This window comes from Podarcis muralis, chromosome 11 (assembly GCF_964188315.1).
Source record: "Podarcis muralis chromosome 11, rPodMur119.hap1.1, whole genome shotgun sequence".
Lineage (NCBI taxonomy): Eukaryota > Metazoa > Chordata > Lepidosauria > Squamata > Lacertidae > Podarcis > Podarcis muralis.
The window spans coordinates 45,714,275-45,741,664 of NC_135665.1; the positions used below are offsets into that span (position 1 = coordinate 45,714,275).

General features: G+C 45.0%; 1 protein-coding gene across 3 annotated transcripts; it reads right to left on the reverse strand.

Annotated features, from left to right (window-relative positions):
• Positions 1–1,357: 1,357 nt before the first annotated feature.
• Positions 1,358–25,685, reverse strand: ISL1 (ISL LIM homeobox 1). 3 transcript variants are annotated; one of them, XR_003708862.2, is made up of 7 exons: positions 24,942–25,685; positions 23,500–23,689; positions 18,601–18,860; positions 13,181–13,467; positions 9,676–9,843; positions 7,707–7,828; positions 2,723–2,826 (listed from the first exon to the last, which is right to left on the reverse strand). XR_003708862.2 is itself a non-coding variant. In XM_028748640.2 (6 exons), exons 1-6 carry the CDS (start codon positions 24,967–24,969, stop codon positions 2,710–2,712), a joined length of 1,047 nt encoding a protein of 348 aa, XP_028604473.1. In that variant the 5' UTR covers positions 24,970–25,589; the 3' UTR covers positions 1,358–2,709. The 3 variants fall into 3 exon arrangements, 2 of the variants coding, with proteins under 2 accessions (XP_028604473.1, XP_028604472.1); XM_028748640.2 differs by lacking the exon at positions 7,707–7,828 and having other exon boundaries at positions 1,358–2,826; positions 13,181–13,464; positions 24,942–25,589; XM_028748639.2 differs by lacking the exon at positions 7,707–7,828 and having other exon boundaries at positions 1,358–2,826; positions 24,942–25,579.
• Between the last annotated feature and the right edge of the window lie 1,705 nt (positions 25,686–27,390).

The following is a 27,390-nucleotide window of genomic DNA, read 5'->3' on the forward strand; positions in this document are numbered from 1 at the left end:
GCAAAATGCAGCCCTCCTTATCTTCCTCCTTCTCCCACAAGTAAAAACAAAACAGAGATCGCTCAATCAATCTTAAAGAGACGACGTTGGTATACAGCATTACTTAAGGGAAACTCTGCACGTGTGAATGTGCGTTTGTGAGAGAGAGGGAGCACTGTATGTTGCTGTTAATTTGGGGCGGAGCAAGGCGACACGGGTCCTCCATGTTCCCACCCACCCCTTGGTGGGAAAGGAGACATTCACATATTAGAGAGGCAGGAATCCCAGGCTTGGTATCCCGTGTACGCAAACACGTGTTCACCACGTTTGGGACAGCTTGGCCCTGAAATGCGCCGTACAGATATTGGAAGGATGGAAATTAACTGCAGTTCTAAACCCCCATTACCCGGGAGTAAGGCTCACTGAATTCGCTGGGACTTTCTGCTTGAGTAGACATTCCTAATGTTGCACTTGACTCGCTAGAACTACGCTTTCCGGAGCAACCCAAAGTTTTGAAGCCGATTGAACGTGCCACTGGAAAAAGCTTCAGGAGATTTACTCGAAAGAAAGTAGTTCGGGGTGGTAAGAAAATGTTTCCAGCTTGCCCCAGAGCCCTGGGGTTCCTACGGGAGGTTGGAGAGGAGAAGAAAGGTGTATTTATTGGATTATTGTCGCCGCAAAGCCTCAGAAAATGACATTTATAATACGTGTGACACGAGTGCACATCTCCTCCTTGCACCTGCTCGCCGTGTAATATTTTCCTTCAAGTATTTAGCGGCTAGCTTGTAAATGCGTCCGGTATTTTTAATATATAATAATATTTCTCTCTTTTTTTATATATTTATTATATATACGTATATATCTTAAAAGGGGCACCTTGATCAGTTACCTTCCTTATTTTATTGTTTCTCTATACCAAACTGTTTATTTAGCGAAATAGTCCTGAAGAGAGAATCATTCTACATACTGCGCTTTTATTTCACATACTTAAGGAAAGGGGGTGGAAATAAAATTGTCAAAATGTGAGGGGGGGAGGGGAAGCCCCACATAGATGTGGACATGAAATTTCAAAGACCACGCTAAAGAAAAAGAGACATAAACACACACCCCCCGGAAAAAAAACAACCTATTTCCCCACTTCGTTCTTTTTGTGGGATCTTTTTGTGCGCAAGAAATGTCTTCCTCTACTTATTCATCCATCCATCCATTCATAGATGACTTGTAAAGAAGAACTGCCCACAGCGTGGATCATCCACCGCAAAAAACCAAAACTTTAAGCAAAATAAAAGCAACACACACTCATACACCCACACACCCAAAAAAACCGACAGCAACAACAAAACAAATCAGGACATGGAAAAAGTGGCAAGTCTTTGGATAATAAATAATAAATTACTTTTATAATTTTTGCAATGCGAGAGCAAACAAACAAACAAAAGTATTTCCTCCTCCCCCCTCTTTATTTCCAGAGAAAGAGAAAGAGTGAGAGAGAAAGGGGTGGGGGCAAAAAACCCCAGTCCATTAAAAAAAAAGCACACATTTTTTTAAAAAAAACATAAAAAACCCAAGAACTATACACATCTTTGGGGAAAGGGGAATGTTACTGAACGGACGCCAGTCAAAAACAGAACCCCGAAAGACGATTCTGTTTTTTTCCTTTTCATTTTTCATGTGTGGCCAAAAAGAGGTATACCTTGTTGCGAATGAAGGTTTAAATTGGGATAGATAGATATATATTTATATTTATATTTATATATTTTTAAAAACCGACTCCCTCCTTTAAATTAAAAACAAAAACGAAAACGAAACAAAAAGAGTCACTGGAGAGTGGAGACTTCAGGAGAAAAAGGATGGATCTCGACAAGAAACCCACCGACCCACCCGGGAAAAGGGAAAAAGAAAGGGGAGGAGGAGGAGGCCAAAGCTACAGTACATGCTATTGGAGGGACGACCCAGGCGCTCCAAGACCTTTCTTGGGGGAAAAGGAAACAGAGAAATTCCAAACCGCTCGCAGCTCCAACCATCTGAATAGCTCGTTCTGTCGTGGGATGGTTGGGAGGGTGTCCTTCCTTGATCTTGCGATAAGCAATCTATCAGAGCTCCTTTCAAAGATATATATGTGTATGTATATATATATATAATTTTAAATGTTGGTTTTGTTTGTTTTTTTGGCAAGGGGCGAGGCAGGTCTAGGAAGAACACCATTCGAGTTTGGACGGTCACCCGAGGCTTTTTCTGGGCGATGTTTGTGTGCAGTCACTCAACGATGCCATTTGGGAAAAGTTGGCGGTCCTGGGTCCGTATCCTCTTGCGTTTCACAAACGTCTTTAAAACAAAAAAACCCAAAATCCTTCTTGATCTCCCTATGATCCTTCTGTGGGGGTGGACTGTTATTATCATTATTATTTTAAAAAAAGAACGAAAGCATTTTCATTTGCTTTGTAAGAGTATTATTCTAGTAAGATCCCAATGATTGTCTTCACAGTGTTGCTACCTTATCATTGCAAAACGAAACAAAAACGAACGAACAAAGACTCCCCAGACAGTTCGTGGAGTTTTTTCTTTTCTTTAGGTTCATGAACACGGTTGTGTTTAAATACTTTTCTTCTTCTTTTAATTTTCTAATTTCTCTTTCTCCTTCTCTCCAAGTCCCCAAACGTGATAGCTTTCCCACTCTCTCCAGCAGGGGGCGAAAACATTTGAGGACCTCAGCACCGCAAGGAATGTTCCTCATGCCTCAATTGGACTGGCTACCATGCTGTTAGGTGTATCCGGGAGTTGAGAGGACATGGATGCTACCTCACTTCCGGTGGAATTGGAACCTGGGCCTCCTTCTGAAAAATTAACCTGCAAAACATTTTTTTAAGAGAGAGAATAAACGGTTTACAAAAAAGAAAAGAAAATGCCCATTTCTCTGGCTTTCAAAATATCATTGCATTTCTTGTAAACTGCTCAGGGCAGAGACCTTATGGTGTACATTGTGACAGCATTATATACATAAATACTGTCACTAACAACAGTAACTCAAATAGTAACATTATTTTATGTTCTACCGATTTTTATAGCAGCCTGCCATTTCTACTTTTTGCAACCACAGTGCGGGAACAGTGAAATAAGACATATTTGCAAGAATTCACGTCAGGATCGACTCTGGTATCACCCTGATAGTTCATCATTGCCTCGGAGTAGATTTGCAAACATTAAAAATTGAATATTTATCATTTGGGACACTTAGACAATTAGTTCTGAAATTAAAAAATGGATGGAAAATTTAAAGTTGAACAAATCCCACATGAATGAAAAGCAAAGAATTTACCAGTGAAATCTTGGAACAGCTTTGGGTTTTGTAAAATGTTGGGCTACTGGAGCTATTTATAATAAACACCAGCATTTTATATCGGCGAGAGAGAGAGAGAGTTTTAGTGTTCAGTGTACTTTGCCTACAGCAATCATGTAAGGTCAGTATTAAGCTCACCCTCCAACAGAGTCTGAGGAAGAACAAAGAACTGAATAGAAGAGTCTTCACCAACCTTCTGGTGCCTTCCAGGCGTTGTTGGACTCCAACTCCCATCAGCCCCAGACAGCAAAGTGAACAGTCAGAGGTGATGCCCAACAACAGCTGCAGAGTACCAGGTTAGGACGCATGCAGCACAATCCTATACATGCTTACCGAGAAGAAACCCCATTGACTTCACTCACATTTTCTCCCAACTAAATGTATACTTAATGGTCACAGCCCTAGCAGAGTTCAGATCTGAGGTTGAATTGGAAGTCGGGTTTACTTATTTATCTTTTTGATTCTAGCTACCACTTTTTATCACTATACTACAGAAAACTATTTTACATTATATTAGAGCTCATAATATTCATATGTTTGGAGCACTGAGCAAGCAATCCGATTTGGGGTGAAAAGATCACAGAATTATCATCATTGTTTGCAGTGGCAAAATTTGTATTTTGGTATGTGGATACTTAAATGGAGGGCCTCTGTTTTCCCCCTCCCCAAGAATTTGCAGTGTACAGTTGTATCAGTTCTGTCTGAAATGTTTGATGCTCAACTTAAATAGATGTTTTCTGGGGCACAAACCCAAGAAACAATTCTGAATAAAATTTCCATATGCTAGTATATACGGATAAGTGCAAATTGAGACTAAATTTTAGAGTGAAAGCTGCTAAGCAAAGTCGTATCTAAAATATTATATTTCTGTTCAGAATGGAGAAAGCGTCAACAGTTCCTGGTGCAGAAGACCTGTCGACTTAGGTCACCTCAGTCATCCCTTAACAATGAGCCAACAGGTGAGTATTATGATGGCTCAGCTCAGAAGGGAGCCCACACATTAGGCCCATATTCATGTTCTTATCTGCTCTTTCTCTAGGTAAGAGCTGATCAGAGCTCTGGGAGGTTTTTACTCTCTAGTGCTGATTAGATCTTGGAACCATTAAGCAACAGGTCTTCTGCAATTCACAGTTCTCTGGATCAGGGTCAATGAAGACTATTCTAAGGCTGCAATCCTATACATACTTACCTATGAGTAAGTCCCTTTTGACATGAATAGGGCTGATTAAACACAACTAGGTTAGCACTGCTTGGGTATTTTCACAAGAAAATATGGTAAACTAGAAGGCAGCTTTAAACAATTCTAGTGAAATCCATGTGTACCTTTTCTAAATACGGTAGCTTTTCCTGAGCCCAGTGAAGCAGAGGCAGAATAGAAACATAACATATACATAAAGCAATTGTGGACCTACATATATAAGTGTAGTGTGTGTGTTTTCCTATGTACACCCAGTATACAACCTTTGCGAAGGGAAGCTGCAGCAAATAAATGCAAAGCAAACAATATTAATAATTACACAAAGGAGAGTTAGTGTCAAGTAATGGATAAGGCTGCAATCCTACCTGCTGGTAAGCATCACTGGACATAGCAGAATTTACTTCTGAGTAAACATACCTAACATTGTGGTGTAAGAGGCTTGAGTTGTAAACAAGAAAATCCCAATTCAAATAAGGCCTTGGTCACAAAATTCTCTTAAGGGCAGTGGGGGGGGGGGGATAAGCCAATATTTCTCTGCCTGAGTCCCTCAAAAATAATATGGTGACATACTGATCTACCTCAGAGAGTTGTTATAAGGATTTCAGATAAAGGTTTTGCATCACATGATTTCCCCCCACCCAAGAAAAGTTACTTTGTGAATGAAAATTGTAGCACATGAAGCCACCCTCCAAACAGCCAGTGATGAAATGTTCTGCAGTTGGGTACAAGTTCCCAGCTGCAAAACACCACTTCTGAAGGACTCAGATTTGAACTAAATAAATAAATAAATAAATAAACAAATAAATAAATAATATCCCACCCATCTGACTGGGTTGCCGCAGCCAAACAAAATAGTAAAAATCCTCAGATACAACTAGGAAAAGTCTGGACACTTTGTTCTATGATTTTAAAGAGGCATGCATATTGGAAATGCCATTAAAATCAATGGACTGGAGCCTCACTTTTTGCCCCATGGTCTTCCATGCCCAGAACTGTCTTTCCATGAAGAAGAAGCCCCTTCCCTTCATAAAGCAAAAAGTAAGGATCCCAGTCAATGTAAATTCTTCCAGTTCAATGCCCTGATCCAAACTGAAATTGAATCTCCTTGATGCCTGCAGAATTTAGTGCTAAGTAATACAGGAACAAAAGGAAAGTGCCTTATAATTAGTCAAACCATTGGTCCATCAAGTTCAGTGCTGTCCACATTGAACCTCTGAAGAACCGCTGTCAATCAGACATAGGACATTCCTAGCCCTATCTGGAGGTGCCAGGAACCTTCTGCAAAGCAGATGTTCCACCACTGAACTACGGCCCTAAATGCTTGAGCACTACAGATAATTGTAGGGATTGCAATCCCTATTTTCCAAGGAATAAGCCCCATTAGATTCTATAGGGCTAACTTCCAAGAAAATGTGCATACTAGTTTAAATATAAGTAACCCTCATCTGTGGATTGGGTCCCAGTTAGGTTCCTAATGATAAAACTGCTATCTTCTTTTGGTTAACATTTTCCACATTGGCTGGAGTCCAAACCCATTAAATTCAATATGAGTTCTTCCACAGATTTTCATCCTAGATGCTGGCTAATTCTTCCCAGTGTGTTACGGATTATTTAAGGTGTGTTGCAGTGGATTTCTACTTTGCACCCCAGTGGTAAACACATGGTTTAGAAGTAAATCCTATTGAACTCAACGGAATTTATTTCTGTACAGTGTTCAGACTCAAGAGTCCTCTGTTTGTGTGTGCTCCACTAATCACACAGAGCTCCTGTGAGAATGGGCTTCCCTATACACTGAAGTGAATGAGGAGGCTCTTTGCACATGGATAGACGTCCTCTCTGCTCAGTGAAACTGGAATATTATTATGGATGGAACTAATCCTTTGCCTGTGAGTAATCACTGAATCTGAGAAAAAGAATGAACAAGAAGCATGGCTTTCAATGGGGTACTATGTACAAGTATTTCTTTTCTCCCATATTCACCTCTGGTTTAAACACTACAAAAGCCTGCTTATGAGAATTACAGTTTCAAATTGCTTTCTATTCTCTTAAAAACAGACTGCAATCTACCTCCTATCAAACTTCAGCAAGCCAACACCCCGCAGTGGGAATTAAGAAGAATTGATGGTTTCTATCGGGTGTGAGGATCAGGGCCAGCCTAATACATTTTCATCTTCCAAGCAGCTGCACTATGCAATCCAAAAGGAATGTCCCACAATCCCTTGCAACACCGCAGCTGCTCACATTCTGAGAGTCATGTCCCAGAATCCTCTGCAGCACTGTAAGGGATTCTGGGTGTGTGTGTGGGGGGGTCACCTCTCTGATCACAGACCGCTGGCTTAGCACCCCTAATAATGTTGCTACTCCAAGCAATTGCTTGTGTAGCCCAGTTAGGTGTGTCTGTCTGTAAAGCTCAATATTGGTAATAATAAGATTTTAGACTCTGTATTGAGGCCCTGCATGGGGACATAAAATGCCTCCAGACTTCATTTCAGTTCCTTTAGCAGATGCCTGATAAAAATCATTCCAAATGCAATTTTCTCTCCACCCTACGCTTTTACCCATCTTTGTCATACTGACGTAATTTTTTTTTCACACCGTATCATGTCCTAGAATCTTCCATTGTATCTCCCTAGACTCATTTCCTCCCACAAAGTCTACCCATCTCCTCTATTGTTAAAAGCTGCACTGAATGGTTTAAAGCAGGATAATTCTGCCTGAGTACCAGGCAACACCCAGAACAAAGCAGGAAAAGAAAACAGCCCCTAAATCAGAATTAAGTAGCCCATCCAAGGTGGCATGGTCACAGCACACTGATCACTATTGGATTTAATCTATTTTTACCACCATTTGTATTTTCTCTTTCAAGAACAAGAAAGTCTGGAGATCTCTAAAGGCATTTACTCAGAAGTAAACTTTCCCAATTTCAGTGATACTTAGGCTGCAATCTTACCAAATGAGTTATGGCATAAATTGTGACACAAGGATTCTTAGTGGAATTGTTTTGGGCATTGTTCTAGAAGAGTTAAAGCTGTCGTTTTTTAAAAAAAAAGAAGAAGGACTTTGCAACATATATTTTCCAAAACAAATATTTAAACTGTTATATTTTGGGGAGACACTTTGTGCACCCAATCATTAGATGTTCTATCATCGGTACTACGAAGTTTAATCACTGAAAAACCATTCATAACATACCTTATTATTTTTAAGATCTGGTTTTAACACACTTAGGCCAGGAAATTGAGTTAAGGTTGAACTTCTGTCCTTAAATCACCTGGTTGGGCTTAAGTATTGCAGATGATATGGTCCCATATGAGCTGCCAAATGATGTAGGCATAAGGAAGTGAGTTAAGAACAGAATTGATTGGTAAATTCCTGTTGGCTTTTTGGTGAAAGCCAGCCCATTAATACTATGCAACTGTTGCACGTTATTATATAACCACATTTTTTTAAATCATGAAAACAAGACAAAAGCATCTATCGATCCATGGAAGTTCAGAAATATATGCTAGCCATGGCATGTAAAAAGAAAAAGAAAATGCAGACAATCGGGCTAAAAATATACATTTGCACAAACTGTGCTAAAGGCTAATATTACAATATGCAAAAGTAATTTATGTAAATAGGAAATGTGCATTTCACAGGAAAAAACAGGGGTCTAACCTTTGTAATATTTTATAGAAGGGTACATATTTAGAAAGGCGTGTTCATTTTAAACACTGCTACCCTCCAGACAATACTTCAAATAACTTTTTAGATTTATTAGACTCTCACCACCATATTTCAGCCCCACTGTACAACCCAGTAGAAGCAACACACCCACTACCAGGATCCTATTCACTCAGTTTAGTCTAATTGTTAGGATGATAATAATAATAATAATAATAATAATAATAATAATAATAATAATAATAATAATAATTTGGTGACAACTTGCAGGTGCTGGTTTAAATGCCAATAAACTTAAGCATTTTAAGGATCTTAGGCATGAGCTTGGCATTTGACATTGTGGTTAAATGGCTGAATTTGGTTATGGGAAACCTAGGCCATAAAGGTCAAAAGCGGGAGAGAGGGAGGCTTCCCTGTGCCTTCTCACTCTAACACAGACTAAAAATTAGATGAATATTGGAAAGCACTTTGTGTATTGTGGAAAAGAGGTTGCCAACCACCACACAGCTAGACTGCTTAAATGCCACTGGCATCAGTGGAATACAAGTCTCCTAGCTGTGAGTAGGATGGCAGCTAAGGTTTATAAAGCCCTAGTAATTAAAATTACTAGGAGCCTTTAGGACAAATTCATCCTATGATTTCTTACTAAACAACAACATAAATCCTGCAAATATGGCTGTGAATAAAGTACTGCTTTTCTGAAGGGGCGGAAAGCATACTTCTCCATTTTTATTTTTTTAGATAATGTGTGCTTCTGTCACAGGATAGGCCATCTTAAAATAGGCATCTCGTCCATTGTTCATGCGTGACAGAAGGGAGGAAGCCTCTTTGCAGGGATGCCTGCAACCTGCTTTGAAATGAGTTAATGCTAAGGGGACAATTTCCCTCCCAAATAATTGGGTATACCTCACTTGCAGTATCAAAAACTGCTTTTACCTTGATTTTTTTTATTGTCCAATATAGCTACTGCTGCTAATACCACTGCTACTGATAATAGCCAGCCAGATCATCAATATGTATGCTTCTTAGCAAATGTCCACAGAGCAAGCAGCTCTGCGCTTAAAGATAACTGTGAGGCTAGCACGCAAATGGGCAGCTGAGGTAACCCTACGCAATCGCCATGTGTGACTCCCTCCTGACTCCTTCCAGAACATGGACACACTTCTAGGGGCTTCAGATAGGGGTAATCTACGGGCACTGCTATCTCATACAAACCCTCAAGCAGCAACCCGAACCCCACTTACCCGGGAGTAAACCCCGACTGAATCCAGCAGGATTTAACTCCCGAGTAGACGTGGTTTTAGGGTTTGCATCGAAGTGGAAGGATCTCTGGTGGGGACGTGAGTTGACCTCCAAGTGTTTTCAACTCTGGGGCTGGGAGGGAAAGGGGGGGCGCGGGGGTTAAAAAAACTTTGCAGGAATAATCTAGAGGAGCGTCGCGCTTGCCTTTGCGCGCACAGTGGCCCATTCATCGCAGCCGGGAACTGACACTTACGAGTTGCTGAAAAGCCGGTTGATCTATGTCACTCTGCAAGGCGAAGTCGCTGAGGACTTTCCAGGGCGGCTGGTAACTCTGCACCTCCACCGGGTTCGCCTGCAAGCCCCCGTCGTGTCTCTCCGGGCTGGCCGCCACCATGGGAGTGCCCGTCATCCCTTGGATGTTCTGTAAACAAGGCAGGCAGAGGCGGTGAGGGGCCGCGCCGCACAAACCGCGATTGTCTCGCGGCGCAGAGAGTCAATAAACTCCTTCTCGGGCTTATCAAACGCTCGACTCTATTGACTTTGTTAATCTGCCCTTCGCGGAATTTCGTGTGTTATTATTCTTAAAGACAAAACAAAAAAACACACCACCCACACCTCTCTTTGCCGAGTCGATTAGGCAAAGTAGATTAGGATCCGTTTCCAGTCCTGATCAAGGTTTTCTTTTTAATACATATATATAAATATGTACCTCCCGCACGCAGTGGAAACATGTCTATTTCCAAGTAGGAAAGGTGCATACTAGGACTCCATGTTAGGTTGCTTCTCTCTCAGGCAGTAAAGCCCAGTGATCTTAGTGGGGTTTATATTTGAGTCAAGACGTTTTGGATTGTCCTGGTTATCTTGAAGGTTTCCAATGAGGAAGAGGCGGGTAGCTCCATGGGAACGCCACAGAGGAGGACAGGAGCCGAACAACCCCGGACAAATAGGACGCTCCCCCAACTGCTAATTACATTACTGGTACCCCACCTCCAACGACTTACTCCACGTCTATTTATTGATCCCTCCTAATGCCGCCACACTCAATAACACACTTCTTCCCCCGATTGCTTAAGCGTTGGAATTCACGTCCAGAGCGCAAAAGCTGGAGATCCGAGCACGAGATAGGAGCCCTAGACTAGAGCATGGGACAACTCTAGAGCCAGCAGCTTGATGGTCTTCAGGATCACAGTGTGGGTGGGAATACATACACACCACTCATATTTACCTAGGGGTAAGTCTCGCTGACTGAAAGGGGAGTTACTTATACACACGCCTGCGTCGAAGCCTGCCTTAACGCGTGAGAAAATCCCACGGAGGGTTACTCAGGTACCTTTGAGCGCCATGGAGCTTACTCCCAGGTAAGTGGGGTTAGGACTGAACCCTTTTCTGTGAATAGTTAGTAGTGGTATTTTCCTCGTGGTTAAGGGAAGTAACTCCTGGAGGTGGACAAAAGTCAAGCCGAGTTGCTCTACAACGTCGCAGATTTCAACCGGACCTCATTTCGGAGTAAGCCCCATGATCCGGAGTTGGCATTTTCTTTCAAGTAAACATCATGCCTAGGCACCATTGATCCTCTATGTTTAGGTGCGACTGCAATCGTACACCGGGATGTCTAGGCCAGTTGAGGAGAAGAATTGGGACTGAAGCCGGTTCCGTTCCACTCCCTTCCTAAAGACTCAACCGGTTTAGGTCCCAGTCCAGCCATTTCACAGAACTGTAGCCTCTAGAGAAAGTTCGGGAGATTCGCCTCACTTTTCGCCCCGGCATCGACAAGACATTGAAATGGTCTTCCAGTGAGATTGAACTTTCCAGGAAAACGTGATCCGGAACAAGGACCATTTCCAAGGATCCCTGCTTATTTAGGTTTGACTGAGCTCACCCTTTCTTGGCTAACCACCACTATACTTTGTGGCAACGAATCGGGTGGGGAGAAATAAACTCTGCAGGTATTTTAAAGGCTTTGTGTCCAAAATAACTTCCTAAGTCGGAGCAACTTAAAACACTTCAAACTGGGGTTTATTACATTCCACCGCGGTAATACGCAACGCTTTAAACTTCCACTTAACCAGATAAGCAGTCTTAACAAACATTAATAGCTGTTCCTTTAAGCAACACAACAATGGCCTCGGCATCATCAAGGCCTAAAAGGCAATGGATGGGGCGAGAGCGGTTGTTTTGGAATATTTGCTCCCTCGTCATTCTCATCTGCCGAAACTCTGTTGTGTCGATCTAAAGTCCGATCTCATTGGATTTTAAAAACCAGACTTTAAGTCTGTTTACTCGCAAGTAATTCTCGTTCCGCCCAGCTAGACTTCATCCTAGATCCACTTACCTAGGAGTAAGCCCTACTGAATGCCGTAAGACTTGCTTCTGAGTAGACATGTATTGGGCAGTGTTGTGAGCATGCATAGGATTGGGGCCTTAGGTGAGTATCTGGCTGAAATCCGGTAGTTGGGAAGGACACATAACTGCCTAGGCAAGTAGCACCAGAGTTTTCTTTCTTTCTTACGAGTAAACCATGTATAGGATTGGTCTGCCCGACTTTCAGGTCTAGAACCAAAAAGTGTGGCAACAGAATAGGTCAATCCTACACACAGTTACCCGGAGTATGGCTGTAATATTAACCTTAATATTAATATTAAGAGTAAGCCACACTGAATTCAACAGGGGTTCCTTCTAAGCAGTTATAGTTAGGATTACTAAGCCTCGGGGTTCCAGTTGGACCTACTCCCGAGCAAGCTTTAATTCCATCGAGTGCACCACTATGGCGTTTTGACATGCACACACTTACTAGGTAATAACTGAACGTAGGAGGGATTTACTTTCGAGTAAATATCCGTAGGAGTCCACTGCGAAGTTCTATTGAATTCAATAGGGCTTCATCGCATTTCTCTTTGAAATCTGCTTGCCAGAACTCGACAATAACTAGGTAGGACTGGCATCGGTTCATCTATAGAAGCCCACTCTATTGATTTCAGTACATCTATTCGAATCATCTTACAACCGGCAAGTCAGTTGAGAGCCTTTTAAAAAATCCAGTCCCTCCTGCGACCTTTACCCACCACCCCCAAGTTGCTGTTATGTATCTCCTGCGACCTTTACCCACCACCCCCACGTTGCTGTTATGCATCTTAGACCACAAGAATGTAGGAATTACCCACAGACTGATATCTGTCTCTGGAACAGTCCCAGCATCTTCAGTAGAACTACTCTAGAGTAAGGCAGTTTGTAAAGTCACTGTAACATGTACATAAAAAAATTAAAACCGGGGGTGCTGTGGAATATCGGGATGTTGTGGGGTTTCCCCCTACAATTGGACCATTTATTTGGCAACAAAAAGTAAATAAATGCGCACAATCAAGAGTTCACGGACCAGTTCCCTAAACCCAGCAAGCTATTGAAGCCCCGCCCCAATAAAACCCAGACCCCATTCTAGAAGCGTGCTACTTCCACAGGCCAGCATTCAACAGGTGAAGCGTCCCCTTATCTCTCTGTTCGATTGCTGTGAAAGGCACAGAAGGATGGGGACCTTCTCTTTTTCTGCAGGCTACAGGGAGCCCCGCTAATTGGCGTTCTTGACAGACACACTCATTGGACAGTAATACACACATGCGCACGAACCTATCGCCCCCCCCCCAGCAAATCAAAAGCACCAAGGCAAGAGGACAGCCAAGCCACGCCCACTAACCAAGAAAGTTTTTCCTTCGGGAACTGGCGCCCCCTAGAGGCCAGGAAGAAAGACCGCGGCAGCCACTCACCGTCTTGTCGTTGGGCTGCTGCTGCTGGAGCTGCTTCATCATAATGCTCCTCTTTTTGTCCTTGCAGCGCTTGTTTTGAAACCAGACCCGGATGACCCTGGGGCTGAGGCCCGTCATTTCCACCAGCTGCTCCTTCATGAGGGCGTCGGGCCTGGGGTTGGCGGCGTAGCAGGTCCGCAAGGTGTGGAGCTGCTTCTCGTTGAGGACGGTCCGGACGCGGGTGGTCTTCTCCGGCTGCTTATGGACGTGTGGCCTCAGAGCCGGTTGCCTGGCAGAGATAGGTTCTGCTGTGGGGGGTGGGTGGGGGGAGGAAAATGAGGAAGGAACAGGAATCCCGTAAGTGGCGGGGGAGGGCGAGAAGATGCTGACACGCAACCTCCTGGGGGGCCAACCCCGCAGGAATCATCTCTACCTGGACTACCATCCATCCACCTTTCTTCAGGAACCAACGCTATTGCAAACAATGGGAATCGAGGACTCCTCTCTGTCAAGCCCCTCCACTTTTTGTGGATGCCCTTAATCCTCCAAATTCTCACAAGCGCCTCTCTTGTTTCCCCCATTGTCTCGATTGGAAGCTCCTCGCGGACGGGGGATGTCAGCGGAGGAGCTGCTGTCCAAGGTACCCTATATGGCGCTCTTTAATGAGCGGCGACGACTGGGACCCTCAAGCCTTCGGATCTCGGAGGTGGGGGAGCTATACTTATTTTATTTTGCTGACTGGAGGAAATCGCCAGTCGTCCAGTTTCGGTGGGACGTCTTGCCGCCCCACCTCACCGGGAACACCTGCGCAACCCGGTAATTTCTTCCCCCCGTCCACCCCGCGTTCCCCATACTGCTTCCAAGGGTCTTTCCTCAGCACGCAAAGGATGGCTGAGCTCTCAAACGTGCACGGGGGAAGGAAAATCAGCTGGGGGAAAAAAAGCAGTGGCGTCGATTTTTCCACTTCAATATATTTTTGGATTGTGGAAGGAAGCAGATAGTCATATTATCTGCGGGCGCCATTTCACAATTCTCGAGGAAGAATCACCAGGGCTTTGGAAGGAGCGCGGAGACGGCTACCACCAAGACCTCCCTCCCTCCCTGGCGCCACTCACTAGAATCTTAAAGCTCAAACGGATCAATTGGCCACCTAGTCCCTCACCTACCCTGAACCATCTGCCACTTCCGGGTTAATGGATACAACAATGCAAGCCACAGCAAACAACCCAATTGCCTCCGTCGAAAACTCTCCCCCAGGTCCTGTTTATCTATTGCTATTAGCACCTCCTGGATTCTCCTCCTGTCCCATGCACCATTACACAGGCTTTCTTTCTGCAGCTCCGGACTTTCAACGCCCCCCCCCCACTTTAGCTGCATAAAAGCCTGCTTTTAATAGCCCGATTCTAGGCATGTTTAGGTAGAAGGAAGGAAGGAAACCTCACTATAGCCAATGGGACTTGCTTATCCATATCTAAATGAACACAAAACTGCAGCCTAAAATGTGAAACGGTGGGGTTTTATATCGAATTTAAAAATGAGAACTAATAAACTTGTGTATAGGAAGCAGTGACGGGAAAAGTGAGTTTCTTAAATTATATAGTTTTAAAGTGGGTGAATCTGTAAACGCTGTCAAAAGAACACACTGCTAGAAAATCCAGAATAAAATAAATGTTCCAACAGTTTCTCCTTTAAAAAAGTGCAACTGACACTCTTAAGGCTGCCGTGCTATGAACAGAGATTGAACATCACTGAAGACAGTCAAACTTGCTTCCAAGTAAACAGCCAAAGAGAGTGCTCTATAAAACACTCTCTCATTGGAAGGAAGGTTGCAGTGACAAAGTCCTCCATTGGTGAATGGAGCTTACTCTCAGGTAAGTACACAGTAGATTGCAACCTGAGCTACTTCCTTTGCAGAAAAGTCCAAGTAAATGTGTTGAGAAAAAATGTGCTCTAATGCAGCATTCTGAAGTTTGCTTTCTTGGAAGCAAGTGCCACTGAAATCAGTAGAACTTCCTTCTGAACATTTATATGTTGAAATAATTTCTACACCCCATCTCTTTCTTTCTTTTTTGCCTCAATATCAGACAACAGATATAAAAAGACACAATTCAAAATACAAAAAGGCAAGCATGTATCAAACAAAATACTTGAGCTAATATTTTTAGAATGAATTCTATGGGTTTGTATCTAGAAATGCAGAGTTACTGGGGAGGGCAGAGATAATCTGATGGTTTCATTGTGCTCCACATTTTTCACTTGCTTTTTTCATAATACTCCCTCCCCTTTCAAAATAGACACTGTTTTGTATTTGGTATAGCAAGGAAGACTCTACAAGAAGTGCAATTTCAGATTTGGAGGCACACAAGACATCAACTTGTTAAAAACCTTACTGCTCATTCTCATCTATTACTTGGAAGGAAATGTTTTTGAAATCTAGTTAAGACTATGGGACTTGCTTCCAAGTCAAGTGCAACAATGGACTCTGAATTAGGAGTCCAACAGTGATGCTTAAACCTCTTATTAAAAACCAAGGAAAGACTACCCTGGATTAAGTTGCTAAAGATTGGCACTGTAAATAGTGTTCTTGCTGTCCCCACTCCCATGGTAGGGCAGAAGGGTGGGAGAGAACAGCAGAAAGACTTAAAACTTACAAGCTCTTGACTGGGAATTCTCCAAGCCTGTCTTGTTTTGTTTGCCCTGATAGGGTAGAAAAACAAATAAGGCCCATTCCCAGAAGCATAGACAGAGCAGGCAGCAAGGAAGTGGTCCTGCAATGTTTCAAGTCAAAAGTAATCCTAGTGAAAAAGTAAGGCCAGCTCATGGGTCGACACTAAAGTTTTCGGCTTGAAATTCTCACCCAAACCACAGAAAGCTTCAGGAGGAGAAGGCCAAATCCCTTAGAAGGCCAATTACTGAAGATTAGCTTGTTGACAGTTTTAAATTACAGCTTGAAGTGGTGCCTGTAGTTATTAGTCTCTCTTTTTGGAAGCTGGCTCCCCCTGCACACTGCACAACCACCACCACCACCCCATGTTTCATTCAGAATACGCCTTGCTGGGAAGAGCCTAAACTCATTGAATAGCATTGCCTCATCTGGATATGGGGACCCATTGCTGCCTCTCGGCTCTCCCCTGCCCTATTTTTTTTTTTTTTAATTTCCTGTTTCCCACATTAATTACCCTGCTCCCCCCCCTTGCTTTCCATATTTTCTCAGGACATTTCTAACGGGGCAGCAGGATCATAAGCATCTTAACTTAGAATGAAGACCTAAGTGCAACAAAAGGACACAACATCTGAATCAATTGTGCCCTCTGTAAAAGTTCCTTGCAATTCAAGGTACACTGTTATCTTCTCTCTCCCCCCGCCCCCCCCCCCATTTCTACTGTTGTGATCTTTGTGTACTTCTCTGTCTGCTCCTTCCTCTTGCTTTGGAAAGATAGATTGCTGTGATTACCCAGTGCACATACCTGACAGCGAAAGCTACGTACACAACATATACATAAATATTTCTTATTTATATTAAGCCACCAGGAGACTGAAAGTATATTACTTCTTTGGCAATTCAGTCATAGTAGAGCATAGTAGACTCTGCTTGCCCTCTGTACTGTGGCAGACTTCATATCTTTTTCAGATCAAAGGAGAGGAGGATTTATCTCCCATAAAATAACATGGTCCCATACACCAGCTTACTTCCACAGATTATAACAAAGTTCGCTCTCCAATAAGTGGGCATAGGAGGACGGCCTAACAATATAATCCCAAGCATGTTTACTTAGACGTAAAAAACAAACAAATACCCCACACAGTTTAATGGTACTAAAGGAGCAATCCTATGCACAAGAAACTGGCATAAAGCCAGCCAGTGTGAATTAAGCTATGATAAAATACACCAAATCCAAACTTCATTCAGGAGTGGGGCTAATGCTGGCTGAGATGGCCTAAAGCGGGCAGAGGGAAAACAATAAAGTATGGGTTAAACCACCCTTTCTGCTGGTTTAATTTACACCAGGCTGCCAGGTCATGTGACTGAGCTTGATGGGTATAGGATCCATTCTAAATCCCCTTCTTCTGGTCCCACCCCCTTCTGGAATGCCCCCTTTTCAGGCCTTATACTGGCACAGCTGGGGAACCCTGGATCCTAAACCCACCCATCCCAGAGGGTCCCATTATAGGATTGTTCCCTAAAGATGCAACCCTATGCACACTTCAAGTGTGTAGTATTGCAGCCTAATGGTGCCAAACATGTCTGCTCATAAGTCAGTCCTATGGAATTCAGTGGGACTTAGTTCAGGATAGAAATGCAGAGGATTGCTCTATGCATTTCAAGGAAGGCGTTTAGGGCAACAGCCTTGATCTGATTCACTCATCTGCTTTTGCTCTTGACAACACTCATGTCTTGGACCTAAATACACAAGCTCCATTGATATCAATGGAAGTTCCTACTAAGATTGCATTCCTATGCATATTTACTTGGAAATCTGTTCCATTAAAATTATGGAACCCTTCTGAATGAACATATCTGAGTGGATAAATCTGAATGGATAAATCTGAGCTGCATGCCAAGATTTAGGGATCAGGGTGCAAAGTTGTTTTACCAGTGGATGTTTGCAAGAGTAGAGTTTTGGGGTTATTTCAACGGAGGTTCTAAGCAAGTGAGTTTCACTGAAACCCTTTGGACCATGCGAGTTAATGGCTGCAATCAAGGGGAAGGTAAAGAGGTGGGAAGCTGCAATCCTAAGCGTGCCTACTAGAGAAAAAAGTAAGCAAACCCTGAGCAAACATTCTTAGGATCCTGGCAGGAAGTCTCATTGCGTTACGGGGAGTTTACTTCCGACAAGCTCGCTACCGGTTTGGGCATCACCTCCCAGCAAAGTTAAGCAAACTCCGTTCCTTTTATTTCAACGAAGGGCTCATTTCTGTTGTGAGCTGCACTTGGTGGAGATAGTCAGGAAGAGTGCAATCCTTTATACGTCTACTCAGAAGTAAGTTCTCCCCCCCGAGTTCAATGGGGCTTACCCGTAGGTAAGTGGGTGTAAGATGCCCCGCAAGCGGTATCCTCTTATATGTTTACTCGGGAGTAAAGTGTTCAGAGGTCTGCAGATTTTGAGCGTGTGTGTGTGGTTCTGCTTCTTAGTGTCATTTTGCCATCGGAAGCACGGGGATCTCGTGTGCCTTTTCTCCAAAACTCTCTCACCTCTGCAAAAAAACAAAACTAACCTCTGCGAAGCTGGTATCAAAATGAATACGGGGCTGGGCACATCTAGGAGGTATTATTAGCCACTGATGGCCGGGAACCGCGGGTGGGGAGGCAACGGCAGAAGAGCTTGGAGTGGGAGAGAAAACACATATATGGAACAAAGGCCCGGAGGGACCCTCCCTCCCTTGCCCTCCCCCCTCCCCTGCCCTCCCCGAAGTCTCTGGAAGGGGGGACCAGGAAGTACCTGCCATCTGCAGCGGCCTGGCGGGGTGCAAGGGGCTGAGGGGGTCCCCAGCTCCGAGGCTGGCCCTTTCCACCACGTCGTGGTCCGCCCGGCAGAAGAGGCCGTCCTCCCGCAGCGCGAACTCGTCCCCGGGGATGAGCTGCCGGCTGCAGGCCACGCAGCGGAAGCACTCGATGTGGTACACTTTGGAGCGGGCGCGCATCACGAAGTCGTTCTTGCTGAAGCCGATGTTGCACTTGGCGCACTTGATGCCGTATAGCCTGAGCCCAGGCCCCGTCGAGGAAATGGGTGGTGCGGGGTGGGATTGGGGATAAAGGGGGGGGGATAAAATAAAAGAATACGGAGGTGGAGTGGGGAAGAAAGAGAAAGAGAGAGAGAGAAAGATTTCACTTCGGCCGCCCCGTCGAATCAAGCCAGTCATTCTTTCATTCACGTTCCAGCCTCCCACGTTAGACAGCAAGCCCAGCTACCTCTGGTCTACCTCTGGCAAACCAGAAGCTCGCGAAAATAGAAATCGGAGCGAATTCGGTTCCTACCGACTTCCCAATCCGAGTGGTTTCTGAAATTGTACCGTGTAGGCGCTCGGACCTTGCAGCAGCGAAGGGGAAGTGTTTTAAAAAATAAATAACCGTACATGCAATTGGGTGTTGATTGGTATTATTATTATTATTATTATTATTATTATTATTATTAGGGTGGGGCTTTTTCTGTTTGTTCTCTTTCGCGGTCTCTCTTGGAGGGGGAGGGGAGAAAATCTGCCCTATGCACAGAATGGAAGAAACGAGGATGGCAGAAACTTCACAGCAACCTTTAAAAACCAGGTTAGAAAAGGGGAAAGTCTAATTAGAACAGCAAGATGTGGGGGGTCAATGAGCAACGGGGGCTGCAATCCCGCGAGTTCGCCCCGTGGAGTGCAACGGTGCTTACATCCGAGTAAACGCCTCCAGCATTGGAGTCACTTTTTTATATATACTTCTGAGATAAATAATAATGCAACCCATCCCGGTCCTGGACTTTGGAGAAAATCCCACTGAGTCCAGAGACTCCCTTCCTTTTAAAAGAGTCTTTAAAATATTGCAGTTTTTAAAAAGCCGCTTCTGTGTCTCGTCGCACCAAAAACAGAACCAAATATTCCCAAAGAGAAAATGGCAGCTTACCCTTTTATACTGTACAATGAAAAGAGGAGGAATCGTGACGCTTGGGGAAACTTATTCCGGGGGCGTCCTATTTTATTGGGGGCTAAAATGCAATACTGGAACCAACCCTGCCCTCCAAAAACCGCTCATCAAAAAGGAAGGAAAAGGCTAAACTCGACTCTTAAAATATAAACAATCAAATACAAAACTCAGGAGTAAAACAGTGGATCTGGAGTCAGTGAATCGCGGCCACCAATATCCTAAGCCCACTGGCAATACTCAGAGGCAAAACCCTCGGCCTGCCTTTGCTTCCGCGCCTTTACGCTCCCGGCTCTGCCTGTTTACTTGGGTGTAAGTCAAGTTCAAGGGGACGCTCTCCCAGATCGCTACTAGGCACTGCAAAGGCTTTTCCCAGAGACGAAATTTCCCCGGGAAGGAACAGGCGCGTGGCCGCGAATAAACCCGGTTTTATTTGGACCGCTTGAGCAGCTGTTTTACCCGCCCCTTCTCTATCCCCCCCCCAAAAAATCTTAGCTGCCAGCAACTCCTGGTGGTCTTTGAAAGAGCCCTCTTGAAATCAGTGAGAAATTGCTTCAGAATAGTAAGTTTCCCAAAGTAAGACTGGGGCAGAGCGAGCCTATCTATGCACGTCTACCCAGAAGCAAGTCCAATCGAGTTCAGTGGGACTTACTTCCGGGGAAATGTGTGCAGGATTGCAGCCTAAGGGCGACGTCCGCCTTCTGTTCCAGAATCACCAACAACAAATCAACAGAGAACTCTCAGTAGCGCTGAAAAGCTCCCGCAGACCACGAATAGGAGGTCGCTTTTCTGTAGAATTCAGTTTATAAAGACAGAGCCTTCGGCTAGGCTTTGATATGGCTTCACATTGGACCCATATGTACACATACAGATAATCTACATATGTTGTTGATGTGTAAGTCCCTCCTCTTAAAAGAAGACTATAGAGGTGGTGGCGAGGAAATAGCAGGAGGAAAATGCTTAATTTTAAAAGCTCGACTCTACCCTGAGTCTATGATTCCATAATTCTACCCGCTTCTCTATTAGTATCTCAATCTCAGGCTAAAGAAGCAAAGCCCCCGCCTCCCCCCCCCCCCGGAACTCACTTCTGCCCCAGCTAGACAAGGACACCAAGGGCCAACTCAGGCGCCAGTCGGGAAAGCGTTCCTTCTGAGCCAAGGCAAGTAAATCCTGTTTGAAAGACGGCGAGCAGCAAAAGGCTGAGATCCCTTCGCACACGGGCTTGCATGAAAGGAAGCCCTGATGCCCATCAATGGGATTTGCTTTCCAAGTCACTCTATCTAAAGTTGCCATCCTAAACACATGTTCTGGGGAACTAAAGCCCCGGTGTCAAGACAATGGCGGTTACTTCTGAGTAACGCAGTGGTTTGTAGTCGGGGTGCAGGGATCACCGCGTGAACAAATAATATATAATATAAATTCTTATTATTAGTATTATGGCGGTCCTAGCGTTTTCTATATATATTGAGAGAGGAGGGGGGGAGCATGGGATCAGAGGGATCTTTCACCATGCTTTCACTTCTGAGCACCTGATTCTCAGGGAGCTGGGAATCAGGTTTGCCAAGGGATCCCTCGTCTAGACCGAAGCCAGCTGAACAGCCGGGTCTGCTGGACAAAGGCGAACTCAAAGCAGCAAGAAACTCGGTCTCGCCTCGTTGCCAGACTTTCCCGGGAGTGGGGCGGGGGAGGGCTCTCAGGATTGCAGCCGGGCAACTCTGTCTCCTCAGCAAGGAAGCCCTACGGATTTCAGGAGGACTGGCCTCCGACTAGGAAGCCGCACTTTGAGAACCGCGGAGGGCTTCACAAGGATCCTTCTGGCTGAGTGAAAAAAGACTGCCCAAGAAATTGCTGCTGCTGCTGCGTTCGCCTACAGCGGCGCGGAAACTTCTCTTGCCATTTCCTTGCCAAGAGACCTTACGCAGGAGAATTTCCAGGTGAATCCTCTCCCCCCTTACCCCTTCACCCGGGCTTAGGGTTGCCCAACCTTTGCCCCCTCTGCAAAGATCAAATGCAGCAAAAAGGACACAGTAGCATAGCGCCGTCTAAGTCAGACTCCCTAAAAAATAAAAAAAAGCTATTCAAGAAAGGAGCCCCTCCCCTTTGCTCCCCCCTCTTTAAAAAGAAATAAAGGTTTCCTTATAATGTCAGCAGTGGCCAATTGTGCCCCCCCCCCCCGCACGTCTCTCTCTCTCTCTCTCTCTCTCTCTCTCTCTCTCTCTCTCTCTCTGTGTGTGTGTGTGTGTGTGTGTGTGTCTCTGTGTAATCAGCTCTCAGATTTTCATGCTAGGTAAGAAGCCGTTCCATTATCTAAATGTACCGATTGTTCGCCCACAGATGAGGGGCAATTTGATCTCCTCTGTCCAATTCATCAAGGCAGATAAGATAAGGAAAGAGAGTCAGTCCGAGCGCGCCCAAAGGGTTAATATTTTAAAAGATTAAATGTCATGTTTAGGGTTTGTTTTTGTTTTTGTAAAGCCCCCCAGTCGAAGAAACCGCCCTGCATTCAGGAAACAGAAGGGGACTATTAATTATTATTACCACTAATAATCATCATCACATTTGTTTACCATGCTTTAAGGAGCCATGGGCTGGAGTGAGAGGAGGAGGAGGAATGGCCTGAGTCCGTGTTGCTATTTTCCTGTTGTAACATAGTTTTTTTTAATATATATATATATATATATATATATATATTTGTAAATTTGTAAATTTAAATCTATATGTAAATCGTACACGCAGTCATGCAGCTGGGAAGCAAGCAGGCCTGAACGCCACCACTTAATTTCAATTATACTGATATTAGTTAGAGTTGAATGGAGGAAGCGTTGGGGGCGTTTAGTTTAGAGAAAGGCAGTTTGAGCCATCGTAAATGGCAACATATTGTCGCTGCCGCTCCCTTCCCCCGCAAAAAATAAAATAAAAAAATTACACACATTGCCACATTTCCAACAATCAAGAAGGTACTCGCACCTAGATCTCACACGCATCTTCTCAGAAGTAACTACCACTAATTTCAACAGCCCTTACCGCCGAGGGGCACCCAGCTTCTAAGATCTTTACCTGGAGGTCAGATCGGCGGATTACTGAGAAATCTTGCAAGTAATTCGCCAGTATGGATCTGAAAAGTCCCACGACCCTGTATACCTTTCCTTAAAAGCAAGTCTATCTGATGAGGAAACCCGTTTTTCAAATTACTTTAGATTTGCACCCTCGCAGACTATTTATTTTACACATTTGCTCACAAGTGTCAGCCCAAACTTACTTAGGAAAAAAAGAGAGAGTTGAAATTGTATTTTTTTTTTCTGGAGGGGGAGAAGAATTTACCTCTCAACTGTATGTACTCAGTGATAAGACGCAATTCTCTCTTTTCCCCCCAGTGAGCTTGCACTGCAATCCTAGTTAATTTCCCACTGAACTCAGTAGGGCTTGACACTCGATAGGAACGGAACTAGGCGCTTGTACACACGCCTAAATAATCTAACCCCTGGACGCATTTTCTTGGCACCAATAGGAAAAAACACACACTTACCTCCAGGTAAGCGTGTTTAGGAGATCGCAGTTTCATTTCTTTTAAACGGGGAAGAGGAATTTAAAGAATTGGGGGTTTTGTTTTGTTTTTACTCTCCCAAACCTTATACAGATAGAAAATAAACAACGCTCAACTGGAACTGTCTCTAACTGCGACGCGACCGAAGGGGCGGAGGAGAGGAAAAGGCAAGCTCCGTACCTGATATAGTCTCTCTTACAGTAGGTTTTCCCATCCCTAACAAAGCACGTACAAGTCTCGTCCAAATATTGGTTGCATTCTGCGCACTTCAAGCAGGCCGCGTGCCATTCCAAATCCGGGGAAACTCGGAGAATATACTGATCGTGGATTTGATTGCCGCAACCGACGCATAGGGAAATCAGCCGTTTTTCTGAAAGGCAAATAATAAAAGACATGATTGACTGACCGTTTGCTCTCCTACGGCGATAAACACACTTTATTAGTGTCGATCACCCGCGTAGGGCTGCTACTCTTTGGGAGCGCGTTGCTGCTGCTGTTGTTGTGGCGTTATATGGAGGGGGGGGGGGGGGAGGAAGAGAATGATCGCAGAGAGTGTGAGAAAGATAGAGAGTGTGTAGCATTTTTGGATGGTAATTGGAGTGTGTGCCATCAAAGGCTTCCCTCATTTAGAGAGGAGGCGGAACGCACATTCAAATGAAGGCTGGCAGAATTCTAGAACGCGCACATTTTACGCACCGTCCAACGCAATCAAAACACCCCCTTTTGACAATTTGTTCTTTTGGAGGGTGGTGGTGGTGGAATGAAGGCATATGTGTGGTGTTATTAATTTTGTACCGCCAGATTCTGAATAGGAGAAAAAGAGGGAAGCTGGTGGACTGGGAAACAGAACACGCCGGTGACGCTTTCTCTCTCTCTCTGCTCTTAGGAGTTTGATGCAACCGGCAGGCTTTGGTTTGTCAATTCCATTCCTTTTGTCAATTTCAACCCCTCTTTCGCTAAAAGGTTGGTTCACTTCTGTAGGGCGGGGGTCCTAAAGGCCGACCTGGAGCGCTGGACGCTAACCTCCATCGGAAGCATTATTTGCTTGGGAGGGAACCCCGCCGAGCTAAGAAACCCATTCCTTTCCCAAGCAGCGCGCTTATTTAAAGGGTAGCAACCCACACTTCCCACGCTTTAAATCATCTGCTACGGGAGTATGAATGGATCCAGTTGCACTCCTGGCCCCCAGCCCCGCCGCCGCCGCACCCCCCCCTCTGCGATTCCTCAATACATTTAAAGGATATCCAATCCTATTGTTTGGGTGTTTGTTTTTTATTTTAAGGGAAACCCACTTCCAGCAAATGTCTCCAGGATTTTAGCACCGGAGCGGTCGCCCTCTACCGCTGCCTCTGACGCCCAACCCCCGTCCATGGCAGCTACCCCCCCCCCCCCATTCTCCTTTTCCACACTCTCGCCTCTTCCTTCACGACTTTTAAGCCAGAGGCTCTTCTCCCAAGCCACCGAGATTGCTACGGAGGCTCCGACACCCCACCAGGGGAAGCGACAGCCCGCTAGAGGCTGCGTCCTTCACCGCTCCCTCCTGCCACCGTGGGAAGAAAGAGCTCGTCCTCCCGCTTGCCATATGACCACTGCTCAAGAATAACGAATAACGTCTTCCTTACTTTTCGGTGGGTCTCCCATATCTCCCATATCTGTAAGAGGGTATAATGTCCACAGTGAAATGGTGCACGGTTGCGATGGAGCTTCCCAGAGGTAAAAAACAAAACACAAACACACAGGAAAAAAAACAAAACAAAAAGGAGACAAGCTGTGCCTTCTTGGAAAGCGGGAGATGCTGTCAAATGGAAAGGAAGAGAGAGGCTGCTTGATCAGTCGCTCTGAGGATCAGTCCAAGGAGCTGGGATCAAATTGGTTCCTTTATTACTAGGGTGATGTTGATGAGGAGCCTTTTAAAAGAAAAAAAGTCGGGGTCGGGGAGCGAGAGACAGAGAGAGAAGGGAAAAGAGAGAGAGCGAGAGAGCAGAAAACGCTCCGCGCACCCGCACAGGCCAACTCCGGATCGGGAAGCGAGTGGCAGAGGCGCTGCAGTGTGCGGGACTCAGCGCGCAGCGGCCGCCAGCCTCTTCCTTATCTCTTACTCAAACTTCTCTGCTCCAACTCAGCTCCATCGCCATTGGTCGACGTAGGCCTCGGGGACGTCAAACCAGCTCGCCTCTGATTGGACGCAGGGAACACAGAAGCAGCTGTTCTGATTATCATATTTCAGTGGCTGCTGTAGCCTTTGCTGGGAGGAGAGGGAGGGGAGTGCTTGGAGAAAACCCGGGCAGAGCCAGAATTTTTATTATTTATTTATTTTTTATATAAAAAAGCTGGACTTGGAGAGAGAATCAGAGGCAACTTTTACACTCCTCATTTGATTTCCTCCCCCCCCCCCATAACTCTCCCTTTGCATTTTCGGTTCCACACTCCGCCCCTTCTTTTGGTACCCTAAGGCAGGCAGCTGTCTTTCAGCGCTCTCTGGTTTTAGTGATTTTTAACCTCCCTTTTTTAAAAGAAAGAAAGAGGAAGAACTGAAACGTTGATTTCTCTTAACTATCCCCCCCGCCCCCACGGAAAAAGGAAATTGATCAGGCGTGCGGTCAAATATTGGGGGAGTGGGGGGGGGGAAGGAGGGATGGATTAAAAGCCATGCAAATCTGTGTTATGCCGCCAAAAGGGGGGCAATAAAGGCTTAGCTGCTGATAGATTTCGCAAGCTGTACTTTTTTTTTTTAATTATTCTCTCAGACGGGGAATCGAAGCGCCAGCGAGGCTTCTGTTGATGGAGGCGTTGACCTCGGGTAGGAGCTGTCTATAAAGGCTTCTACATTCCCTCCCCCCACTCGAAAAGAATTGTTTGTGTCCCCTCTTCTCCCGCTCCACCCCCCGACAAATTCGTGACATATATTCTCGGAGAACTACTGACTGCAAAGCGCTTGCAGGAGTTTAGCAATAGAGGGCCACTGCGATCTTAGAGCTTCGGTACTCCGCTCAGTTACCTGGGAGTAAGCCACACTGAATTCAAGGGGATGTAGTTCTCACCAGACGGGTAGGAGGACGCTGCAAGCGCTTTACTCAGAAGTTACGGCTCAGTGGAGTTTCTATGTAAGCCGTAGTAGCAAAGGAGTTTTGAAATTGCTAGTGCTCCTCTGTGGTATATGGAAAATAAAACTGATAGCTGCTTCTTTATGATGCTGCCATGACTTTCTTGGAGAAAGAGTTGGGTGTGTGTGGAATCTAATCACCACGATCACTCTGCTGTGAAATCGCTAGAGAAAGAGTAACGAAAATGTAATCACTACCACCGCACCACTCGTAGTAGTAATAACATTTCCTCTAACTGCTACCACTAGAAACTGAAAAGCACTTTCAAGCTGCCAGTTCCCGTGAAAGTTTCTGCTAGTTCTTTTCATTCTGGACAGACGGAAAGACATTGCAAGGCCTCTGGGTGCCTACAAAACTAGGGGGAGCCCGGAATCCTTCACTTTACCCTCAGTTTTTGCGCTAACGTGGTTGTCGCCTCCTCCTCAGGGCATTCACTTGGGAGTAAACCCCACTGATGGAAAAGACGCCTGTCATGATTTCTTCGGAGTTCAAGCAACAGGAAAGCGAAGATAACGTGAGTTGCGGATCAGGCGATAGGCAGATAGTAAGGAAGAGAAATAGAGCATTCGTCTGATTCTTGATTGCTCCAAAGTTAGCTTGGCTTCCTCAGAGTCAAAGCAAAGCCTGTTTGAAACCCCCATGTAAAAACGGCCCCTCTTCCAAAATATAAAAGGACCACGCATCTATTGACCTCAACGGGGCAACATCTTCCTGTTTAGCAGTTCACTGGTGTGCAGTTTAGCAGTTTAGCAGTTCACTGGCGGTATTATGGCACGGCAGAATCACCTAGTCCGTGTTTGCAGTTTCAAGCTTCCTTCAGCTCCCAGGCACAAGGGTTGTGGGCTGCTACACCAGCTCACTCTGCTCCCCCTCCCCTCGCCCATTCACTTCAGCAGAGATTATTGTTGGGGAGGGGGGGAGCGGAGAGGAGGGCTGCGCCTTTAGATAGGAAGCGGCATTTCCTTCC

Excerpts from the sequence above, each read along its gene's own strand:
- ISL1 (XM_028748639.2), bottom strand. The coding sequence starts at position 24,969 with ATGGGAGATATGGGAGACCCACCGAAAA. Across the intron at positions 23,690-24,941 it reads TATGGGAGACCCACCGAAAA|AAAAACGGCTGATTTCCCTA; the intron begins GTAAGGAAGACG and ends TTTGCCTTTCAG. Across the intron at positions 18,861-23,499 it reads TGTAAGAGAGACTATATCAG|GCTATACGGCATCAAGTGCG; the intron begins GTACGGAGCTTG and ends GCCTGGGCTCAG.